Source organism: Chiloscyllium plagiosum, unplaced genomic scaffold (assembly GCF_037043375.1).
Source record: "Chiloscyllium plagiosum isolate Xiang-an unplaced genomic scaffold, Cpla_swu_hap1 HiC_scaffold_9, whole genome shotgun sequence".
NCBI classification, from domain to species: Eukaryota; Metazoa; Chordata; class Chondrichthyes; order Orectolobiformes; family Hemiscylliidae; genus Chiloscyllium; species Chiloscyllium plagiosum.
Window position 1 is genome coordinate 7,434,617 of NW_028270147.1, and position 21,961 is coordinate 7,456,577.

The 21,961-nt window shown below is 44.4% G+C and overlaps 1 protein-coding gene across 1 annotated transcript in view; it reads left to right on the top strand.

Moving 5' to 3' along the window:
- ttll7 (tubulin tyrosine ligase-like family, member 7) overlaps window positions 1–21,961 on the top strand; it is a 331,613-nt gene that overhangs the window by 181,024 nt on the left and 128,628 nt on the right. Inside the window, exons 7-8 of the mRNA XM_087990253.1 lie at window positions 6,390–6,606; window positions 20,338–20,502. Of these exons, the coding sequence (XP_087846379.1) occupies window positions 6,390–6,606; window positions 20,338–20,502 (382 nt within the window). The remainder of the gene's footprint in view (window positions 1–6,389; window positions 6,607–20,337; window positions 20,503–21,961) is intronic.

Sequence of the window (21,961 nt, forward strand, 5' to 3'; positions counted from 1 at the left end):
CATCAATGCCAAGAAAGAACAGGGTGTTCAGGCTGAAACATTCCCATGGAGAAACGATTGGTGAACTATGGGCTCCTGGATAATTAAAACAGAAGGTGTAAAGCCTGAACACATTGTTTTAATTTGTAGCGGATGGGTCCTTGTTGATGAATGTCTAGTGAGTATAAATGAGCCATTTTAAAAGTTGGACTGGTTATTTCAGTCGGTTGCTGGTGCAGCTGTCGGTGCATTTGGGATTATTCTGCAAATGCTTCCCAATTGAAAAATCCCATCTCTAACAGTAGGTGTTTTGTGTTGGGTTTTGCAAATGCACACTGACAAAAGGTGGAACACTCAGTCAGCCCAAATTTGCAAAGCCCAGACTGGCAGCTAAAGCATCAATGTCAAGTTGAGTCTCATTCTCATCTGGCTGTGTGCTTTTGCCTTGCTGTAGGAATCTAGGTCAAGATCGTAGATGTGCAGCTTCCCTGAATTTCTTCTTCCCACCAGGAAATTGTCTATTGATTTGAATTGGAAAGGTCCCACAATTCCACCACTGCTTTCGCTAAAACAAGCTAACAGATTACAGATTCAATTATTGATCTGCTCCTGTAATTATCTAGTTGGCACTGAGGTCTGCAGATGCTGGAGATCAGAGTTGAGAGAGTGTTGCTAGAAAAGCACAGCAGGTCAGGGAGCATCCGAGGAGCAGGAAAATCGACGTTTTGGGCATAAGCCCTTCATCAGCACTTTGCTGATGAAGGGCTTTTGCCCGAAACGTCGATTTTCTTGCTCCTCAGATGCTCCCTGACCAGCTGTGCTTTTCCAGCAACACTCTCTCAACTCCTGTAATTATCTGTCTGGGGACCTTCACAACATAGTTCACTGCAGTTAATTCATTTTTTTATTACTTGAATAAAATGGATACATTCTCCTTTGCCCCGGTTGAGATAAATGAGCATTACAGTCATCTGCTTTTGTTGAGGTATTTTAATTCCACATAACAGATCATTGAAATGAAGAGATGTTGAATTAAGGGGATTAAGCATAGAGTCATAGAGTCATAGAGATGTACAGCATGGAAACAGACCCTTCGGTCCAACCCGTCCATGCCGACCGGATATCCCAACCCAATCTAGTTCCACCTGACAGCACCCGGCCCATATCCCTCCAAACCCTGCCTATTCATATACCCATCCAAATGCCTTTTAGATGGTTATAGTTGTACCAGCCTCCACCACATCCTCTGGCAGCTCATTCCATACACGTGCCACCTGCTGTGTGAAACAGTTGCCCCTTAGGTCTCTTTTATATCTTTGCCCTCTTACCCTAAACCTATGCTGTCTAGTTCTGGACTCCCTGACCCCAGGGAAAAGATTTTGTCTATTTATCCTATCCATTCCCCTCATAATTTTGTAAACCTCTATAAGGTCACCCCTCAACCTCCGACACTCCAGGGAAAACAGCCCCAGCCTTTTCAGCTTCTATAGCTCAAATCCTCCAACCCTGGCAACATCCTTGTAAATCTTTTCTGAACCCTTTCAAGTTTCACAACATTCTTCTGATAGGAAGGAGACCAAAATTGCATGCAATATTCCAACAGTGGCCTAATCAATGTCTTGTACAGCTGCAACATGACGTCCCAACTCCTATACTCAATAAGCTGGCCAATAAAGGAAAGCATACCAAACGCCTTTTTCACTATCCTATCTACTTTTGACTCCACTTTCAAGGAGCTATGAACCTGCACTCCAAGGTCTCTTTGTTCAGCAACACTCCCTAGGACCTTACCATTAAATGTATAAGTCTTGCTAAGATTTGCTTTCCCAAAATGCAGCACCTCGCATTTATCTGAATTAAACTCCATCTGCCACTTTTCAGCCCATTGGCCCATCTGATCCAGATCCTGTTGTAATCTGAGCGAATGCAGTTGGAGATGACACAGGGCAGCCATATTTCTACAAAGCTGATTTGTTTTTGTAGTTGTAAAATTACAAACAGTCGTTTCTTCATTTCTTAATCTCATTTGTCAGATTATTTGATTAGCTGTTTTATTAACACCATTCTCCACACTGGGACATATATTTTTATATGTATGTTACTGCCCAGTTATTGAGAGGTGACAAGGGAACTATACCCTTTAAAACTGCTGGTGTGACATGTCCTGCAGTAGCATTCTGTTGATATCAGTGTCCCACTGAACCACCGTCTGGACAATCTTAGGCACCTTGGGGCACCTGGACATTACTCAATAAGGTTTTCTTTTCCTCTTCTCTGATGATTTTTTCACTCAATTTGAGGTATTTGTGTGATGCTAGAAAGAAACACTTTCTGTTTCAACTAACTTTTGTCAGCATCAAGCACTCTTCCGTTTGTAAATCACCAAAGTCTGCAAGAAACTGTAGCCATCTCTCTCTCTGAGAGAGAGAGAGAGACAAATGCCAATAGAATAATTATTACAGCACATAGGAGGCCATTCAGCCCATGGTGCCTGCACTGGCTCTATTACCCAGCGCTAGTGTCCTGCCTTTTTCCCATCTCCCTGTACACCATTTCTATCCAAATATTCTTCAATAGCTTATGGGTCACAACCCCCTGTCAAAAGACCAACAATCTCTCCTAATCCAAAAGGTGTGTTAGGAAGATGAGTGGGTTGATTGTTAACGTGTTTGGATGCATTGTGAATACTCTTCCCATATTAACCCCCATCACCCAAATGGGATTTGAATCTGGATCGTCAGTGAGTGGAACCTGTTGAGTCACAATAACTCCCCAATGCACCCTTCAGTTCTGGCTTGTCTCAACAATGCACCTTTATCCCAGTTTCAGAAGGGCAGGCGGATTCCCATGTCTGACAGTCACCAGACTGTATGAGACAGTTGAGTTTGTTCCAATTCACAGGGAAGGGTCAGTACACATCACTGGTGTGCTTAAGGTGTGTCTATCTGCAAGGATAGTCAGTTTCTTGCAGACTTTGGTGAATTACAAACGGAAGAGGACTGGAGAACAGCCAACGTGATACCATTATTCAAGAAGTGAGGAAGGAGTAACTATAGGCCAGTCAGCCTAAACCTGGTGATGGGGAAACTGTTCTGAGGGACCAAATTAATCTGCAGTTGGAGAGGGACGTATTAATCAAGAACATTCAGCATGGTTTTGTTAAGGGACGAAATTGATTGAAATTTTTGAAGAGGTGACCAGGTGTGTAGGTGAGGGCAATGCATTCAACGTTAGTCTACTTGGAATTCAGAAAGACCTTTGAGGAGGTCCTGCACGGGAGACATGAGGAACAGTAAGACCCCAAGGAAATTCGGCTAATTAGATCCAGAATTGGCTGAGTGGCGGGTAGCAGAGGGTAATGGTTGAGGTGTATTTTTGTAACTGGAAGCCAATATCCAGTGGGGTTCCGTAGGGATTGGAGCCCTGATGTTTATGGTGTATACACACAATTTAGATCTGAAAGTAGGAGAGTTGATCAGCAAGTTTGCGGATGATGCAAAAATTGGTGGGGTGGTAAACAGTGAGGAGGATAGCTTTAGAGTACAGGAGGACACAGACAGGCTGGCCAGTGGCAAATGGGATTCAGTCCAGATAGATATGAGGTGATGCACTTGGGTAGGGCAATCAAGGCAAGAGAATACATGATGAACAGTAGGACCTTGGGAAGCACCAAGGATCAGAGGGTCCACTGATCCCTTAAGGTACTGAACAGGTAGATACAGTGGTTAGGAAGGCATATGGGACACTTGCCCTCAGGAGAGGAAGCATAGGGTTTAAGAGCAGGGTGGTAACGCAGGTGCTATATAAACTATTGGTTTGACCACAACTAGATTATTGTGCATAGTTCTGAAATCCGCTTTTTAAAATGTTTGTTGGGATGTGGATCTTGATCAGATGGGCCAATGGGCTGAGAAGCGGAAGATGAAGTTTAATTTAGATAAATGTGAGGTGCTGCATTTTGGGAAAGCAAATCTTAGCAGGACTTCTGCACTTAATGGTAAATCCTAGGGAGAGTTGCTGAACAAAGAGACCTTGGAGTGCAGGTTCATAGCTCCTTGAAAGTGGAGTCACAGGTAGATAGGGTAGTGAAGAAGGCGTTTGGTATGCTTTCCTTTATTGGGAGTATTGAATACACGAATTGGGAGGTCATGTTGCAGCTGTACAGTACATTGGTTAGGCCACTGTTGGAATATTGCATGCAATTTTGGTCTTCTTTCTATTGGACTGATGTTGTGAAACTTAAAAGTGTTCAGAAAAGATTTACAAGGATGTTGCCAGGGTTGGAGACTTTGAGCTATAGGGAGAGGTTGAAAAGGCTAAAGCTGTTTTCCCTGGAGCGTCGGAGGCTGAGGGGTGAGCTTATGGAGGTTTATAAAATCATGAGGGGCATGGATAGGATAAATAGACACAGTCTTTTCCCTGGGGTCAGGGAGTCCAGAACTAGAGGGCATAGGTTTAGGGTGAGAGGGAAAGATATAAAAGAGACCTAAGGGGCAACTTTTTCACACAGCGGGTGGCATGTGTATGGAATGAGCTGCCAGAGGAAGTGGTGGAGGCTGGTACAATTACAGCATTTAAGAGGCATTTGGATGGGTATATGAATAGGAAGGGTTTGGAGGGATACCGGCCAGGTGCTGGCAGGTGGGACTAGATTGGGTTGGGATATCTGGTTGGCATGGACAAGTTGGACCGAAGGGTCTGTTTCCGTGCACTATATCTCTATGACTATGTCTATGACTCTATGTGGGTATTAATAGCTGGACCAGCATTTATTGCCCTTCCCTAGTTACCTTTGAGAAGGTGGGGGTGAGCTGCCTTCTGGAACCACTGCAGTCCATGTGCTGTAGGTCGACCCACAATGCCCTTAGGGTGGGAATTCCAAGATTTTGACCCAACGACAGTGAAAGAATGATGATACAATTCCAAGTCAGGATGGTGAGTGGCTTGGAGGGGAACTTGCAGGTGGTAGTGTTCCCATGTATCTGCTGCTCTTATCCTTCTAGATGGAAGTGGTCATGGTTTGGAAGGTGCTGTCTAAGGATCTTTGGTGAATATCTGCAGTGCCTTTTGTAGATAGTACACACTGCTGCGACTGAGAGTCGCTGGTGAAGGGAATGGATGCTTGTGGATGTGGTGCCAATCAAGCAGGCTGCTTTGTCCTGGATGGTGTTAAGCTTCTTGAGTGTTGTTGGAGCTGCCCCCATCCAGGCAAGTGGGGAGTATTCCATCACACTCCTGACCTGTGCCTTGTAGATGGTGGACAGGCTGTGGGGAATCAGGAGACGAGTTACTTTCTACAATATTGCTAGCCCCTGACTTGCACTTGTAGTCAGTGTGTTTATGTGGAACGTCCAGTTGGGTTTTTGGTCCATGCTCACCCCCAGGATAGTGGGGAATTCAGTGATGGTAGCACCATTGAAGGTCATGAGGCAGTGATTAGATTCTCTCTTATTGGAAATGGCCTTTGCCTGGCATATATATGACGTAAATGTTACTTGCCACTGGTCAGCCCAACTCTCGATATTGTGCAGCGCTTTTTGCATTTGAGAATGGACTGTTTTGGTATCTAAGGAGTCACGAATGGTCCTGAATATTGTGCAATCATCAGCGAACATCCCCATTTCTGACCTTAGGATAAGGAAAGATCATTGATGCAATCATGCTAAAAAGGATGCAGAGGAGATTTACCAGAATGCTGTGTGAGCTAGAGAGTTTTAGTTATGAGGAGAGATTGAATAGACCGGCGTTGATTTTCTTGGAGAGGTCGAAACTGAGTGGGATATGATTGAGTGTTTACAACAATGAAAGGCATAACCAAAAGAGAAAATGCTAGAAAATCTCAGCAGGTCTGGCAACATCTGTAAGGAGAGAAAAGAGCTGACGTTTCGAGTCGAACTGACCCTTTGTCAAAGCTGACAAAGCTGACCAGCTTTGACAAAGGGTCAGTTAGACTCGAAATGTCAGCTCTTTTCTCTCCTTACAGATGCTGCCAGACTTGCTGAGATTTTCCAGCATTTTCTCTTTTGGTTCCAGATTCCAGCATCCGCAGTAATTTGCTTTTACCCAATGAAAGACATCGATTGGGTAGACAGGAAGAAACATTTCCCCGTGGTGCAGGGGTCAATGACCAGGGAAGGAACTTCTTCTCTCAGTGTATCTGTGGAATTCTTCATCATAGAGGCCTCAGTTGGGATACTCATTAAGTGCCTTTAAGGCTGAGAAAGACAGATTTTTAATCAGTAAGGGATTCAAAGGTTATGGAGAAAAGGCAGGAAAGTAGAGTTGAGGATTACCAAATCAATCATGATCCCATTGATTTGTGGAGGCAGATTAGATGGGCTGAATGGCAGACTTTTCTTATGGATGAGCCTATCATGTGACTTCCCTTGTGCTGTTTGTTCTTCCTCTAGAATCTCATTGATAAGAAGTGGTGAGAAGCTTCAAGCACAAGAACATTTAATCGTGCAGGAATACCTCGATAAACCATTCCTCTTGGAAGGCTACAAGTTTGACCTACGTATCTATACCCTGGTAACCTCTTGCGACCCCCTGCGGATATTCCTGTACAATGATGGGCTGGTACGCATGGGCACAGAGAAGTATCACGCTCCCACTGACTCAAACTTGGTAAGGTGCTTCTGGCTGAAGGCAGTGACTCAAAGAAAAATGTCACTTTTTTTAAGGTTGTTGTGGGGTCACAGTCTGTGCTTGATTTCTAGTTGTCTTGATGCAATGCAGTGGACCATGGGCTTACAATTGGTCTTCCCAAAACTGGTGGTGGGAAGGTTCAGCGAGAGCGTGAACTTTGAACCTGCTTTCCGACTGAGGAATAAAAACTATGTTCCCTCTCTAATGAGCTCCTGATCTCACAGAGCAACCCTCAGCCCAGCCTCAATCCACAGTCTCAATTCTCAGTGAGAGCATTGCAACAGTTTTTAAATCTTGAACTGGGTTCCCAATGCAAAATTGTTTTGTAATTGAATTGTTGGGAGAACGTAAAACAGCACAGCACAGGAACAGGCCCTTTAGCCCACAATGTTGTGCCAAAGTAAACTAATCCCTTCTGCCTGCCTTTGGTCCATATCCCTTCATTTATATTCTATTCACGTGATAATAAAAGAATATTTTATTCATGTTCTCATCTAAATGTGCCTTAAATGCCCCGATCATATCTGTCTCCACCATCACCCGTCTGCACATTTAAGACCCCTACCACTCTCTGTGTAAAATTCTTGCCCCTCACATCTGGAGAGAGAGAGAGAGAGAGAGAGAGAGAGAGAGAGAAAACCTGCACAGTTACTGCCTTTGCTGTTTGAATTTGTGTATCGCTGGACATCGGAGTGCATCTGGGAAAATGAACAAACAGTGAAATTCACAACTAATCTTGGAGGAACTGTTGGGCGAAGTTCACAACACAGAATCAGATAAGTTAATTGTAGTTTTAAGTCTGTCCAAGAGAAAGGCTGCAGTAGTGGGTACAGTGGATTCTTTCTTGATTATATGTTTTTGGAGATAAGTCTCTTGATTAAACTTAAAATATTAGCCATAGCTATTAATTTAACCTGGGGCAGTGTTTGTAGAGGAATAAGACGGTGTTATTTTCTGGGTCTGTAGATTGTGAAGGAGCAAAAATGGCCTTTGCAGTGATATGTACTTCTTGTCAGATGTGGGAGTTTAAAGAGAGTTTAAGGGTTACTGTGGATCATATCTGCCATAAATGCTGTTGGATGCAAATCTTATCAGATCGAGTGGATCGGTTGGAGAGACAAATAGAAGCGATGAGGAATTTGCAACAGCGACAGTATGTGATGGATGGCAGTTATAGGAAGGGGGGAAAGTCTCAGATACAGTCACATAGATGGGTTAACTCCAGGAAGGGTAAGAGAGGTAAGCAGCTAGAGCAGGAGTCTTTTGTGGATATACCCATTTCAAACATGCTGTTTTGGAAAATGGAGGGGGTGATGGATTCTCAGGGGAACGTAGCACGAACAGCCAAGTTTCTGGTATTGAGACTGGCTCTAATGCAACGAGGGGTACATCGGCTTCCAAGAAATCAATTGTGTTAGGGGATTCTGTAGTCCGAGGTACAGACAGACGTTTCTGTGGCCAGCAGAGAAAAAGCAGAATGGTGTGTTGTTTCCCTGGTGCCTGGATCAAGGATGTCTCCGAGAGGGTGCAGGATGTTCTCACGGGGGAGAGGGGCCAGCAGGAGGTCATTGTCCACATTGGAACCAACAACATTGAAAGGGAAAAAGTTGAGACTCTGAAGGGAGATTACAGAGAGTTAGGTAGAATTTTACAAAGGAGGTCCTCAAGAGAGGTAATATCTGGATTACTCCCAGTGCTATGAGCTAGTGAGGGCAGGAATAGGAGGATAGAGCAGATGAATGCATGGCTGAGGAGCTGGAGTATGGGAGAAGGATTCACATTTTTGGAACATTGGAATCTCTTTTGGGGTAGAAGTGACCTGTACAAAAAGGACGGATTGCAACTAAATTGGAAGGGGACTAATATACTGGCAGGGACATTTGCTAGAACTGCATGGGAGGATTTAAACTAGTTAGGTGGCGGGGGGAGGGAGGGGGGGGGGGGGGGGGGGGGGAATGGGACCCAGGGAGATAGTGGGGAAAGAGATCGATCTGAGACGGGTACAGCTGAGAACAGAAGTGAGTCAAACAGTCAGGGCAGGCAGGGACAAGGTAGAACTAATAAATTAAACTGCATTTATTTCAATGCATGGGGCCTAACGGGGAAGGCAGATGAACTCAGGGCATGGTTAGGAACATGGGACTGGGATATCATAGCAATTACGGAAACATGGAAACATGGCTCTGGGATGGGCAGGACTGGCAGCTGAATATTCCAGGATACAAATGCTACAGGAAGGATAGAAAGGGAGACAAGAGAGGAGGGGGAGTGGCATTTTTGATAAGGGATAGCATTACAGCTGTACTGAGGGAGGATATTCCCGGAAATACATCCAGGGAAGTTATTTGGGTGGAACTGAGAAATAAGAAAGGGATGATCACCTTATTGGGATTGTATTATAGACCCCCCGATAGTCAGAGGGAAATTGAGAAACAAACTTGTAAGAAGATCTCAGCTATCTGTAAGAATAATAGGGTAGTTATGGTAGGGGATTTTAACTTTCCAAACATTGACTGGGACTGCCACAGTGTTAAGGGTTTAGACGGAGAGGAACTTCTTAAGTGCATACAAGACAATTTTCTGGTTCAGTATGTGGATGTACCAACTAGAGAAGGTGCGAAACTTGACCTACTCTTGGGAAATAAGGCAGGGCAGGTGACTGAGGTGTCAGTGGGGGAGCACTTTGGGGCCAGTGACCATAATTCTATTAGTTTTAAAATAGTGATGGAAAAGGATAGACCAGATCTAAAAGTTTAAGTTCAAAATTGGAGAAAGGCCAATTTTGACGGTATTAGGCAAAAACTTCTGAAAGCTGATTGGAGGCAGGTGTTCACAGGTAAAGGGACGGCTGGAAAATGGGAAGCCTTCAGAAATGAGGTAACAAGAATTCAGAGAAAGTATATTCCTGTCAGGGTGAAAAGGAAGGCTGGTAACTATAGGGAATGCTGGATGACTAAAGAAATTGAGGGTTTGGTTAAGAAAAAGAAGGAAGCATATGTCAGGTACAGACAGGATAGATCAAGTGAATCCTTAGAAGAGTATAAAAAAAGTAGGAGTATACTTAAGAGGGAAATCAGGAGGGCAAAACGGGGACATGAGATAGGTTTGGCAAATAGAATTAAGGAGAAGCCAAAGGGTTTATACAAATATATTAAGGACAAAAGGGTAACTAGGGAGAGAATAGGGCCCCTCAAAGATCAGCAAGGCGGCCTTTGTGTGGAGCCACAGAAAATGGGGAGATACTAAATGAATATTTTGCATCAGTATTTACTGTGGAAAAGGATATGGAAGATATAGACTGTAGGGAAATAGATGGTGACATCTTGCAAAATGTCCAATTACAGAGGAGGAAGTGCTGGATGTCTTGAAATGATTAAAGGTGGACAAATCCCCAGGACCTGATCAGGTATACCCAAGAACTCTGTGGGAAGCTAGAGAAGTGATTGCTGGGCCTCTTGCTGAGATATTTGTATCATTGATAGTCACAGGTGAGGTGCCGGAAGACTGGAGGTTGGCAAACGTGGTGCCACTGTTGAAGAAGGGTGGTAAGGACAAGCCAGGGAACTATAGACCAGTGAGCCTGACGTTAGTGGTGGGCAAGTTGTTGGAGGGAATCCTGAGGGACAGGATGTACACGTATTTGGAAAGGCAAGGACTGATTTGGGATAGTCAACATGGCTTTGTGCGTGGGAAATCATGTCTCACAAACTTGATTGAGTTTTTTGATGAAGTTACAAAGAGGATTGATGAGGGCAGAGCAGTAGATGTGATCTATATGGACTTCAGTAAGGCGTTCGACAAGGTTCCCCATGGGAGACTGATTAGCAAGGTTAGATCTCATGGAATACAAGGAAAACTAGCCATTTGGATACAGAACTGGCTCAAAGGTAGAAGACAGAGGGTGGTGGTTAAGGGTTGTTTTTCAGACTGGAGGCCTGTGACCAGTGGAGTGCCACAAGGATCGGTGCTGGGCCCTCTACTTTTTGTCATTTACATAAATGATTTGGATGCGAGCATAAGAGGTACAGTTAGTAAGTTTGCAGATGACACCAAAATTGGAGGTGTAGTGGACAGTGAAGAGGATTACTTCAGATTACAACAGGATCTTGACCAGTTGGGCCAATGGGCTGAGAAGTGGCAGATGGAGTTTAATTCAGATAAATGCAAGGTGCTGCATTTTGGGAAAGCAAATCTTAGCATGACTTATACACTTAATGGTAAGGTCCTAGAGAGTGTTGCTGAACAAAGAGACCTTGGAGTGCAGGTTCATAGCTCCTTGAAAGTGGAGTCGCAGGTAGATAGGATAGTGAAGAAGGCATTTGGTATGCTTTCCTTTATTGGTCAGAGTATTGAGTACAGGAGTTGTGCGGTCATGTTGCGACTGTACAGGACATTGGTTCGGCCACTGTTGGAATATTGCGTGCAGTTCTGATCTCCTTCCTATTGGAAAGAAGTTGTGAAACATGAAAGGGTTCAGAAATGATTTACAAGGATGTTGCCAGGGTTGGAGGATCTGAGCTACAGGGAGAGGCTGAACAGGCTGGGGCTGTTTTCCCTGGAGCGTCAGAGGCTGAGGGGTGACCTGATAGAGGTTTACAAAATTATGAGGGGCATGGATAGGATAAATAGGCAAAGTCTTTTCCCTGGGGTTGTGGAGTTCAGAACTAGAGGGCATCGGTTTAGGGTGAGAGGGGAAAGATATAAAAGAGACCTAAGGGGCAACTTTTTCATGCAGAGGGTGTACGTGTATGGAATGAGCTGCCAGAGGATGTGGTGGAGGCTGGTACAATTGCGACATTTAAGAGGCATTTGGATGGGTTTATGAATAGGCAGGGTTTGGAGGGATATGGGCCGGGTGCTGGCAGGTGGGACTAGATTGGGTTGAGATAGCTGGTCGGCATGGACAGGTTGGACCGAAGGGTTTGTTTCCATGCTGTACATCTCTATGACTCTATGAATCTCTTTCATAGAATCCCTACAATGTGGAAACTGGCCCTTCAGCCCAATATGTCCACACCCAGACCCATTCCTCTACATTTACCCCTGACAATGCACTTAATCTACTCATCCCTGAACACAATGGGCAATTTAACATGGCCAAATCACCTAACCTCCACATCTTTGGACTGTGGGAGTAAACCAGAGCACCTGGAGGAAACCCACACAAACACAGGGAGAATGTGTAGACTCTACACAGACACTTGCCTGAGGCTGGATTCGAACCCGGGTCCCTGGTACTGTGAGGCAGCAGTGCTAACCACTGAGCTACCGTGCCACCTCTCACCTTAAATGTATGCCCCTAGTTTTAGACATTTCAACGCTGGAAGGAAGATTCTGTCTATCAACCCTATCTCTGCCTCTCATAATTTTATAGACTTCTATCAAGTTGCTCCTCAGCCTCAGTTGCTCCAGAGAAAACAACCTGAGTTTTTCCAGCCTCTCCTTACAGCCTCATACCATCTAATCCAGGCAGATTCTGGTAAACGTCTTCTGCACCCTGTCCAAAACCTCCTCATCCTTCCTGTAATGTGGCGACAAGAATTGAACACAATACTCTTAAGTGTGGTCTAACCAAAGTCTTATAATGCTGCAACATGATTTTCTGCTTGAGATAGAAATGTGATGATGTAGAGTTCCTCAGTCTTGGTTTTGAAGGGTGCACTGAATTTCCTGACCTTCGCTGCAGCAATCCTGGAACTGTTCTTTAGCTTCTCTCTACCCTAAGGCCCACACAGGAGAAAACAACCCGTCCTAGAAATTGCTGGGCACATCCATTCCTGACGGATTATGTGCTTGCGAACGGAGAGATGAACTCACCTTCAGGGAGTATTGTAGAAGGGTATGGATGTTGGAGGCCTCCCGTTGAATGATCCCGTGAAGGGCAGGATGAGGAGAAAAAGATTGGAACAAAATGGATTTATTTCCATCGTAGTAACCGGGGCTGTTAGTAAAGGTTCCAGCTTCCCAACACATGGCGCATATTGCATTGGGTCCACTCGTGCAGGATAACTTCATGCGGCGAATCCCTTGTTGCTTCACGGATAGAAACATCTCATTATGCTTGTTTATTGTGCCAGTTACACCAGATGGCTGCAGGTTATACACTTGCTTCTTAATCTGCAACTAATTAGCGTTTTAATTGCAAAACATACTGTTGCACTGTAGACCACCCTGGGAGTTTGAAACGAGTTCTGTGCAAATTGTGGTAGTGCATCAAAGACTCCCTCCTGATTAATCTTGGAGCATTTGGCTATTTTCATCTTGCTGAGAGTGGTCAGAAGGGCGTGAAGTTAGGATAAGGTGCACAGATTAACAACACTCCTTCCCCCTACCCTTCCGGTTCTGGAGAAGGCTAAGTGTATCACCGCTGATCCACCAAATATAACCAGCTTGGAATTACAGTAAAACAACTGAATAACTAGGGACAACAATAGAAATTCAGCAGAAAAACAAAGCCGGGAGCAAATTACTGCAGGCGTTGGAATATGTGCTGAGACAAAACTACCTTGCCAGAAAGTGGGGAGATTGAGGAACTTCTGACCAGACGTAGTAGCTGAAGTAAATACCACAGATGCCTTAAAGGAGAGGCTTGAAAGTGCAAGCAGTAGAGTATTTAGATATGTAAGAAGTTCATGTGGAGCATGAATGCTAGCATAAACTGGTGGGCTGAATGGCCTATATGTGGAAATTATTAACTTAAAACAAAAGCAACTTACCAGTGGTTCATGAAATCCTGAATTAAAAATGAGAATGAAAAAGCTGGAAATACTCAGCGGGTCATGGAATGAAGAGTTAACATTTCACGCCAATGAACATTGGTTATTTTAGCATTTCAGGGGGCATCATAGCACAGCATTTGAGTATTGAGTTGGTCTCCTTATCTGAGGCAGGATGTTCTGCTTATGGAGGGAGTGAAACAGAGGTCTACCAGACTGAGTCCTGGTTTGGCAGGGCTGATGTATGAAGAGAGACTGGATTAGTTAGGACCATATTCACTGGAGTTTAGGAGAATGAGGAAAGGGATCTCATCGAAACCTATGAAATTCTAACAGTATTAGACAAGAAAAATTGCAGGAGGAATGTTCCTCATGGCTAGAACCAGGGGTCATGGTCTAGTAATATTAGGTAGGTCATTTAGGAGACTGAGAGGAAGAAAAATATCTTCACCCAGAGAGCGGTGATCCAGTGAAATTCACCGCCACAGAAAGCGGTGGAAGTCAAAACATTAAGTGCTTTCAAGTGGAAGGTAGGCATAATTCTTAGTGCTAAAGGGATCAAAGGGTATGGGGAGAAAGCAGGAACCGAGGACTGAGTTGTATGATCAGCCATGATCGTATTGAATGGTGGAACAGGCTCGAAGGGCCGAATGGCCTCCTCCTGCTTCTAATTTCTTGTTGCTGGGTTACTCTGAAAAGCCTTCATATCTAACTCATATCCTCAGAGATGCGGTGATAGATTCTGTGTGAAAACACGGCAACTGTTGTTTCACGACTGAATGGAAGAATATTGTTCAGGTTTTTGGCAGAACAAAAATCTCCATGATTTTCTTCGGAGTGTGCATTGAGATCTGTAGGACTGGAGAAACGGCGGGTCACTCTAAAAGGTTTTCCGTTTGAAAGGCGGCTCCTCTGACAGTGCAGCATTCCCTGGACACCATATTGAAATGTCAGCCTGGATTATGCTCTCAAACCTTGGAGTGAGAGACTGAGCTCGGGAGTTTTTGGTTTGGAAATGAGAGTATTACCTTTCAATGCTCATATTTGCTTATCCTGCCAGTTTTTTTTTAATCTTGTATAAATTTCCCTGGTGGTCAGAATGAGCTCTCTGCAATTTGTACAATTCTGGGCATCTGAGTATTTAATTGATTTCAGCCCCTTACGGAGGCTACATCATTTTGTGACAAGTGAATAAAGCTCAGGGATTACAGACAAATTAAAATGCGGATATAGGTTGGTTAGTTCAATCAGTCCATGTCAATGCTTGTCCTTCGTGAAAGCAGCAGTCCTTGATCCCAAATATCTCCCCTATCTGTTTCCCATCTCTCCATTTTCCTCCTTGCTTCAAACAATAGGTGGACATCCAGATTAGGAGCAGGGGTTGGTCATTCAGCCCCTCCAGCCTGCTCCACCATTCCATAATATCATGACTGATCTAATTTCCCAGCCTTCCCATCCACCTCCAATAATCTTCCCCCCTCCCCTTGCCTATCAAGAATCTCTTTACCTTTGCTTTAAAAATATTCAAGGACTCTGCTTCCATCACCTTTTGAGGAAGAGAGTTTCAAAGACTCATAACCTTCTGAATTAGAGTTAGAATTAGAATCCCTATAGTGTGGACACAGGCCTTTCGGCCCAACAAGTCCACACTGACCTTCCAAAGAGCAACTCACCCAGACCCATATATTTACTCCTGACTAATGCACCTAACCTACACATCCCTGCACACCATGGACAATTCAGCATGGCCAATTCACCTGACCTGCACATTTTTGGACTGTGGGAGGAAACCGGAGCACCCGGAGGAAACCCACGCAGACACGGGGAGAATGTGCAAACTCCACACAGACAGTCACCTGAGGCTGGAATCTGATGGGCAGGTCCGGTAGGTGGTGCCAAGTTGGAGGCTTGGGATGGGATAATGTGGGGGGAGGGGAAATGAGGAAGCTGTTGAAATCCACATTGATCCCATGTGGTTGCAGGGTCCCAAGGCAGACTATGAGTATTCCTCCTTCAGGCACCGGGTGGTAACGGCTTGGCAGTGGAGGAGGTCCAGGACCTGCCTGTCCTTGACGGAGTGGGAGGAGGAATTGAAGTGTTCAGCCACGGGGCGGTGGGGTTGGTGAGTGCGGGTATCCCAGAGATGTTCTCTGAAATGATTTGCAAGAAGGCGTCCTGTCTCCCCAATGTAGGGGAGACCACACCGGGTGCAACGGATGCAGTAGATGACATTAGTAGAGGTAAATTTTTGACAGATGTGGAAGGATCCCTTAGGAAAAACAAACAGGCTTTCTCTATTGCATTGGACATAAAAGAACATATCCCAAGGGATCCTTCCGCATCTGACAAACATTTACCTATACCTCTACCAATGTCATCTGCTGCATCCGTTGCACCCAGTGTCGTCTTCTCTACATCGGGGAAACAGCATGCCTTCTTGCGGATTATGTCAGAGAACATCTCTGGGATACCCGCACCCACCAACCCCACTGCCCTGTGGCTGAACACTTCAACTCCCCTCCCACTCCATCAAAGACATGCAGATCCTGGGCCTTCTCCACCACCAAACTGTTACCCCCCAATGCCTGGAGGAGGAACGCCTCATATTCCACCTTGGGATCATGCAACCACACAGGATAAATGAGGGCCTCAACTGGGATCTTGGGTTCATGTCACATTACAGGTGACCACCATTGCACTATACACACACACAGATACTCCTACACGCACACTCTCTCACACACAAACAGGCACTCCTACACACACATACATACGGACACACATATACACAGACGCGCACACAGACACCCACACACACCCTTACCGACACACACTCCCACACTCACACATGCACCCCCTCACAGACTTAAGACACTCTGCACCCACTACGCACACACACATACACTTTCTCACACTCACAACTCCAACCCAGACAGACACACTCACACAGACAGACAAAGACCCACATGCACACATATATTTTGTGGGGTAAAGTTAGGGTGTAGGTTTGCTCGGTGATATCTAGATGTTTCATTGCCTGGCTAGGTAACATCATCAGTGGCGACCTCCAAGTGAAGCAAAGCTGTTGTCTCCTGCTTTCTATTTATATCTTCCTTCTGGATGGGGTTCCAGGGGTTTGTGGTGATGTCATTTCCTGTTCGTTTTCTGAGGGGTTGATAGATGGTATCTAGATCCATGTGCTTGTTTATGGCGTTGTGGTTGGAGTGCCAGGCCACTAGGAATTCTCTGGCATGTCTTTGCTTAGCCTGTCCCAGGATAGATGTGTTGTCCCAGTCGAAATGGTGTTTTTCTTTCCTCCGTGTGTAGGGCTACGAGGGAGAGAGGGTTGTGTCTTTTTGTGGCTAGCTGGTGTTCGCGTATCCTGGTGGCTAACTTTCTTCCTGTTTGTCCTACGTAGTGTTTATGGTAGTCCTTGCATGCAATTTTGTAGATGACGTTGGTTTTGTCCATGGAATGTACTGGGTCTTTTAAGTTTGTTAGTTTTTGTTTGAGAGTGATGGTGGGTTTGTGTGCTACTACGATTCCGAGGGGTCTTAGTAGCCTGGCTATCATTTCTGAAACTTCTTTGATGTATGGTAAGGTGGTTAGGGTTTCTGGCTGTGTTTGGTCTGCTTGTCGTGGTTTGTTCTTGAGGAATCTGTGGACTGTATTTTTTGAGTATCCGTTCTTCTTGAATACGTTGTATAGGTTGTTCTCTGTTTTCCGAAGTTCAATTTGTACTTGCAGGGTTACATTGTACTTTGCTCAAAAACTGCATGCATTCATGTAGAACTCTGAGCTCAAAAAATACATGAATTCATGTAAAACTCTGTTATTTCACTTTTTAGATTAGAATCAATCTAAACATCATGGCGTAGAAAGAGAACCTTCAACATATTGTCTAGCTATCACCATTGTTAACAGCTAACCTGAGAATGCAACTTTTTAAAAAAAGGTTTTGTGATTTACACATGAAAGAAGTGAAACTATCATGATGTTTTAACAGATGAAAGGCTTAACAGACAATCAATTTTTCAATGTATAATTTTAGTTATATCACACTGTAAATTTTTGCTATAAATTCTGTGTGTTAGGATTGAGCCCTCCACTACCACCTGATGAAGGAGTGATGCTCCGAAAGCTAGTGCTTCCAATTAAACCTGTTGGACTATAACCTGGTGTTGTGTGATTTTTAACTTTGTACACCTCAGTCCAACACCGGCACCTCCAAATCATCATAGAATTGTTACAACACAGAAGTTGGGCATTCAGTCCATCATGTTTGCACTGGCTCTCAAACAAACGTTATGATTTAACTCTGTTCAATTGCCCTTGCACATTGTTTCTATCCATATAATTGTCTAATGCCCTCTTGAATGCCTTGTGTGAACCTGCCTCCTCTCCACTTGCAGGCAGATAATTCCATTTCCTAACTACTGGCTGAGTGAAAATGTGTTTTACTCACATCACATCTGCTACATTTGTAATTACCTTTAATCTGAGCCCTCTTGTTCTCTATCCCTTTATAATGTGAAAGGTTTCTCCTCATTTGCTCTATCGACAACCCATTCATTTTTCTTACATTGTCAATCCCCCCATACTCCCCACGCTCCCTCTCATACTCCCCTCACGTGCCATATTGCCCCAGTGGCATTTTCTTTTCTGTGTCTTGTTTTCTTGCTGTCAGTGTAAAGGACCCATTTCTTCCTTTCGCATCCTAATTTATATCCATTTGACATCTCTCTTGGTCTTTTACCATGATGATGAACTCCTTTGTGTTTTGCACTGGACCTCAATACCATCTTTTTTTATTCATTCATGGGTTGCGGGTGTCACTGGCTGGACCAGCATTTATTGTCCATCCCTAATTACCCAGAAGGCAGTTAAGAGTCAGCCTGGTCTGATGTCCTCATTGGCTAGACCAGGCAAGGATGGCAGTTTCCTTTCCCAAAGGACATAGTCTTGGAGGCATAGAAATGTACAGCACGGAAACACATCCTTCGGTCCAACTTGTCCATGCCGACCAGATATCCCAATCTAACCTAGTCCCATTTGCCAGCACTTGGCCCATATCCCTCTACACCCTTCCTATTCATATACCCATCCAGATGCCTTTTAAATGTTGTAATTGTACCAGCCTCCACCACTTCCTCTGGCAGCTTAACTCTCTGTGTCAAAAGGTTGCCCTTTAGGTCCCTTTTGTATCTTTCCCCTCTCACCCTTAACCTATGCCCTCTAGTTCTGGACTCCCCCAACCCACGGAAAAGACCTTGTCTGTTTATCCTATCCATGCCCCTCATGATTTTATAAACCTCTATAAGGTCACCCCTCAGCCTCCAACGCTCCAGGGAAAACAGCCCCAGCCTGTTCAGCCTCTCCCTATAGCTCAAACCCTCCAACTCTGGCCCCATCCTTGTAAATCATTTCTGAACCTTTCAAGTTTCACAACATCTTTTAGTGACCCCATATAGGATTTTCCCAAAAATTGATTCATGGTCATTAATTGAGTGCCAATTCCAGATATTTATTAAATTCAAATTAAATTCCACCATCTGCTTCAGCAGGCTTCGAACCCAGGTCCCCAGAACAGCAGGTTCTTCAGGTTAATAGTCTAGCGACAATACCACTAGGCCATCACCTCTCCATTGGTTTCCTTCATTCCTCCACAACCTCTGTCAAAGTATATAAAAAAACACATTTCTGATCTATTTCAGTTCTGATGAAGGGTCAGGTTTGAACGTTAATACTTTCTGTCTTCACTGCTGCAGCCAGACCTGCTGAGTTTCTCAAGGATTCTCAGTGTTTTACATAATGTGTTAAGCTCTGACAGGATTAACGCTGAGGAGTACATTTGGCACTGGTCAGTATGCTGATATTTTATAGACCCGGGTGAGGGAAGAGCTCTGGATCTTCCCGGAGTTAGACTTATTACCCCAGTCTCCCCTGTTGTCTTAACAGTGATGTCTTTCACTCCAATGTAACTTGTACCTGATTGCTATCATGTAATAATCTACATCGTGTTTAAGACAAGAGCTTCTTCTTGTTAAACTATCAAATAGTTTTCTTCTATTGCACTTGACAGGTCAATTGAATAGGTTAGATCCCAAACTAAAGGAAGGATAATGTTTACAAAGCTTCCGGATGTATCTTTCACCATTGTTCAACAAACATCGTGAAACTTGTCATGCCTTCATCTCATCTGCCCGATTAGAGCAAGCCTGACTTTGAGTTCTTGTCTGTCTTCCCACCAGTCTGCAGTCTAGTGAATCCATCCTGCGGCTTCACTATTATAGAATCCCTACACTGCAGAAAGAGGTCATTTGGCCCATCGAGTCTACACTGATTCTTTGAAGAGCATCCTGCCCAGACACAGCCCACTACTTACCCATGACTAATCCACCTGGCCTGCACATCCCCAGACGCTATGAACAATTTAACATGGCCAATCTACCTAACCTGTACATCTTTGAATTGTAGGAGGAATCCAGAGAACTCAGAGGAAACCCACTCAGGCACAGGGAGAATGTGCAAACTCCACACAGATAGTCACCTGAAGGTGGAATTGAACCTGGGTCCCTGGTGCTGTGAGGCCGCAGTGCTAACCACTGAGCCATCCTGCCTTAAATCCTTCTTCTTCTGTGTAATTAAGAGTCTAATGATGGCCATGAAACTATTGTTGATTGTTCACTAACGTTCTTTAGGGAAGGAAAATGCCATCCTTCTCCTGGTCTGGCCTACATGCAACTCCAGACCCACAGCAATATGGTTGACTCTTAACTACCCTCTGGGCAATTCGGAATGAGCAATAAATGCTGGCCCAGCCAGCGACGCCCTCATCCATGAATGAATGTTTTAAAAAAGCCCAAAATTGCATTCAGTACTCCAACTGTGGGTATTGTGTCAATTCCCATGACACGGTTACCAGTAAGAAAAATCACACGTGCAGGAAAGAATGTACTGAGTGCCGTTCTGTTTTTTTATGTAACATTTGCAGAGTCAGCTCTTCATGCACCTGACGAACTATTCTGTCAACAAGCACAACGAGAACTTTGAGCGGGACGAGCAGGCAGACAGGGGCAGCAAGCGATCAATCAGGTGGTTCACCGAATTCCTTCGCACCAACGATTACGATGTGGCCAAATTCTGGAATGATGTCTCTGTATGTATCAGCATTGCTTAATTTTTAAAGACAGAAACAAAAAGAGAGATTTGCATTTCTCGAAGAGCGTGCACACTGTCAGGACGACCCAAAGTGCGTTAGAGTTACTGAAGGACTTAATGAATTTCAGTCACTGTCTTAAACAGGGGCGTGTCAGCCTCTAGATAAGCACATAGCAAGCCCCCTTATGTCGTAATGTGATCGTGACTAGCTCATCTGGCATTTGCGATGCTTACTGTGGAATTATATTTTCCTGGACACTGGGGGTAACTCGTCTACTCTACTTGAAGCTAGTCCGATGAGAACGGGTCTGTCGTATGAGGAGAGGTTGAGTAGGTTGGGCCTGTACACATTGTAATTTAGAAAACAGAGAAGCGACCTTATTGAAACACCTCGGTACTTAGGGGAGTTGACAGGGTTGATATGGACAGGTTGTTTCTTCTTGTGGGAGAGTCCACAACTGGAGGGAATAATAAGACAGAAGTGAGAATGAATTTCTTCTCAGAGGGTAGTAACTCTGAGGAATTTCTTACCACAGAGGGCTGCGAGGCTAGGTCATTAAATACATTTGAGATTGAGATAGATAGACTTTTAATCAGTAAAGGAATTGAGGATTGAACCGGCTTCCTGTCCTATGTCTTTTAGTCTTATGATTTAAAGTCTTGCTTGAAAGCTCGTTCCTCTGTGCATCCCTCCCTCAGTACATGTATTGGAATATCGGTGTAGAATTTTATGTCAAGATTAGAGTGGTGCTAGAAAAGCACAGCAGGTCAGACAGCATTCGAGGAGCAGGAAAATCGACATTTCGGGCAAAAGGTGTAGAATTTTATGTCCAAGTCTCTGGAATGGGACTTGACGCCACAATCTCTAACTCAGAAGTAAAAGTTTTACATACTGACGTACAGCTGCTGCATTTAATGCTTAAAGTCAGCTTCCTGTAATGTGAAACCGGTTTTAATGGGAATTATTTAAAGAGTTTCTCCTCTTACGTCTGACAGATTTAATTCTTTCTTCCAGGTATTGCCAGCTGATGAGGTTTTTGGTTTTGTGTTAGCTACAGGTCATTGACAACATTTTCACGTAGTGTAAATTGGAAAGGCAAATGGAATATTGGCCTTCATTATAAGAGGGATGGTGTAAAATACCAGGAAATACTACAGTACGGCAAGGCAGGACAGGATGATCACTCTCCTCTTCCTGGCTGAACTTATTCTCTCACTGAACAATTTCTCCTTTAACTCATCTCACACCTGCCACATGAAAAGAGCGGCAATGTGCATCCGCGTGGGTCCCAGTTAAGCCTGTCTGTTTATGAGTTATGTGTAAACTGTCCACTGCCATCCACTTCAAAGGCACTGACTTCCATAGCTACCCTCACTAAGGCTCTTCACACCCCATGACCTGCAAGGACTCCATCCCATTCTCCCAGTTCCTTATATCTTATTTGTTCAGATGACGC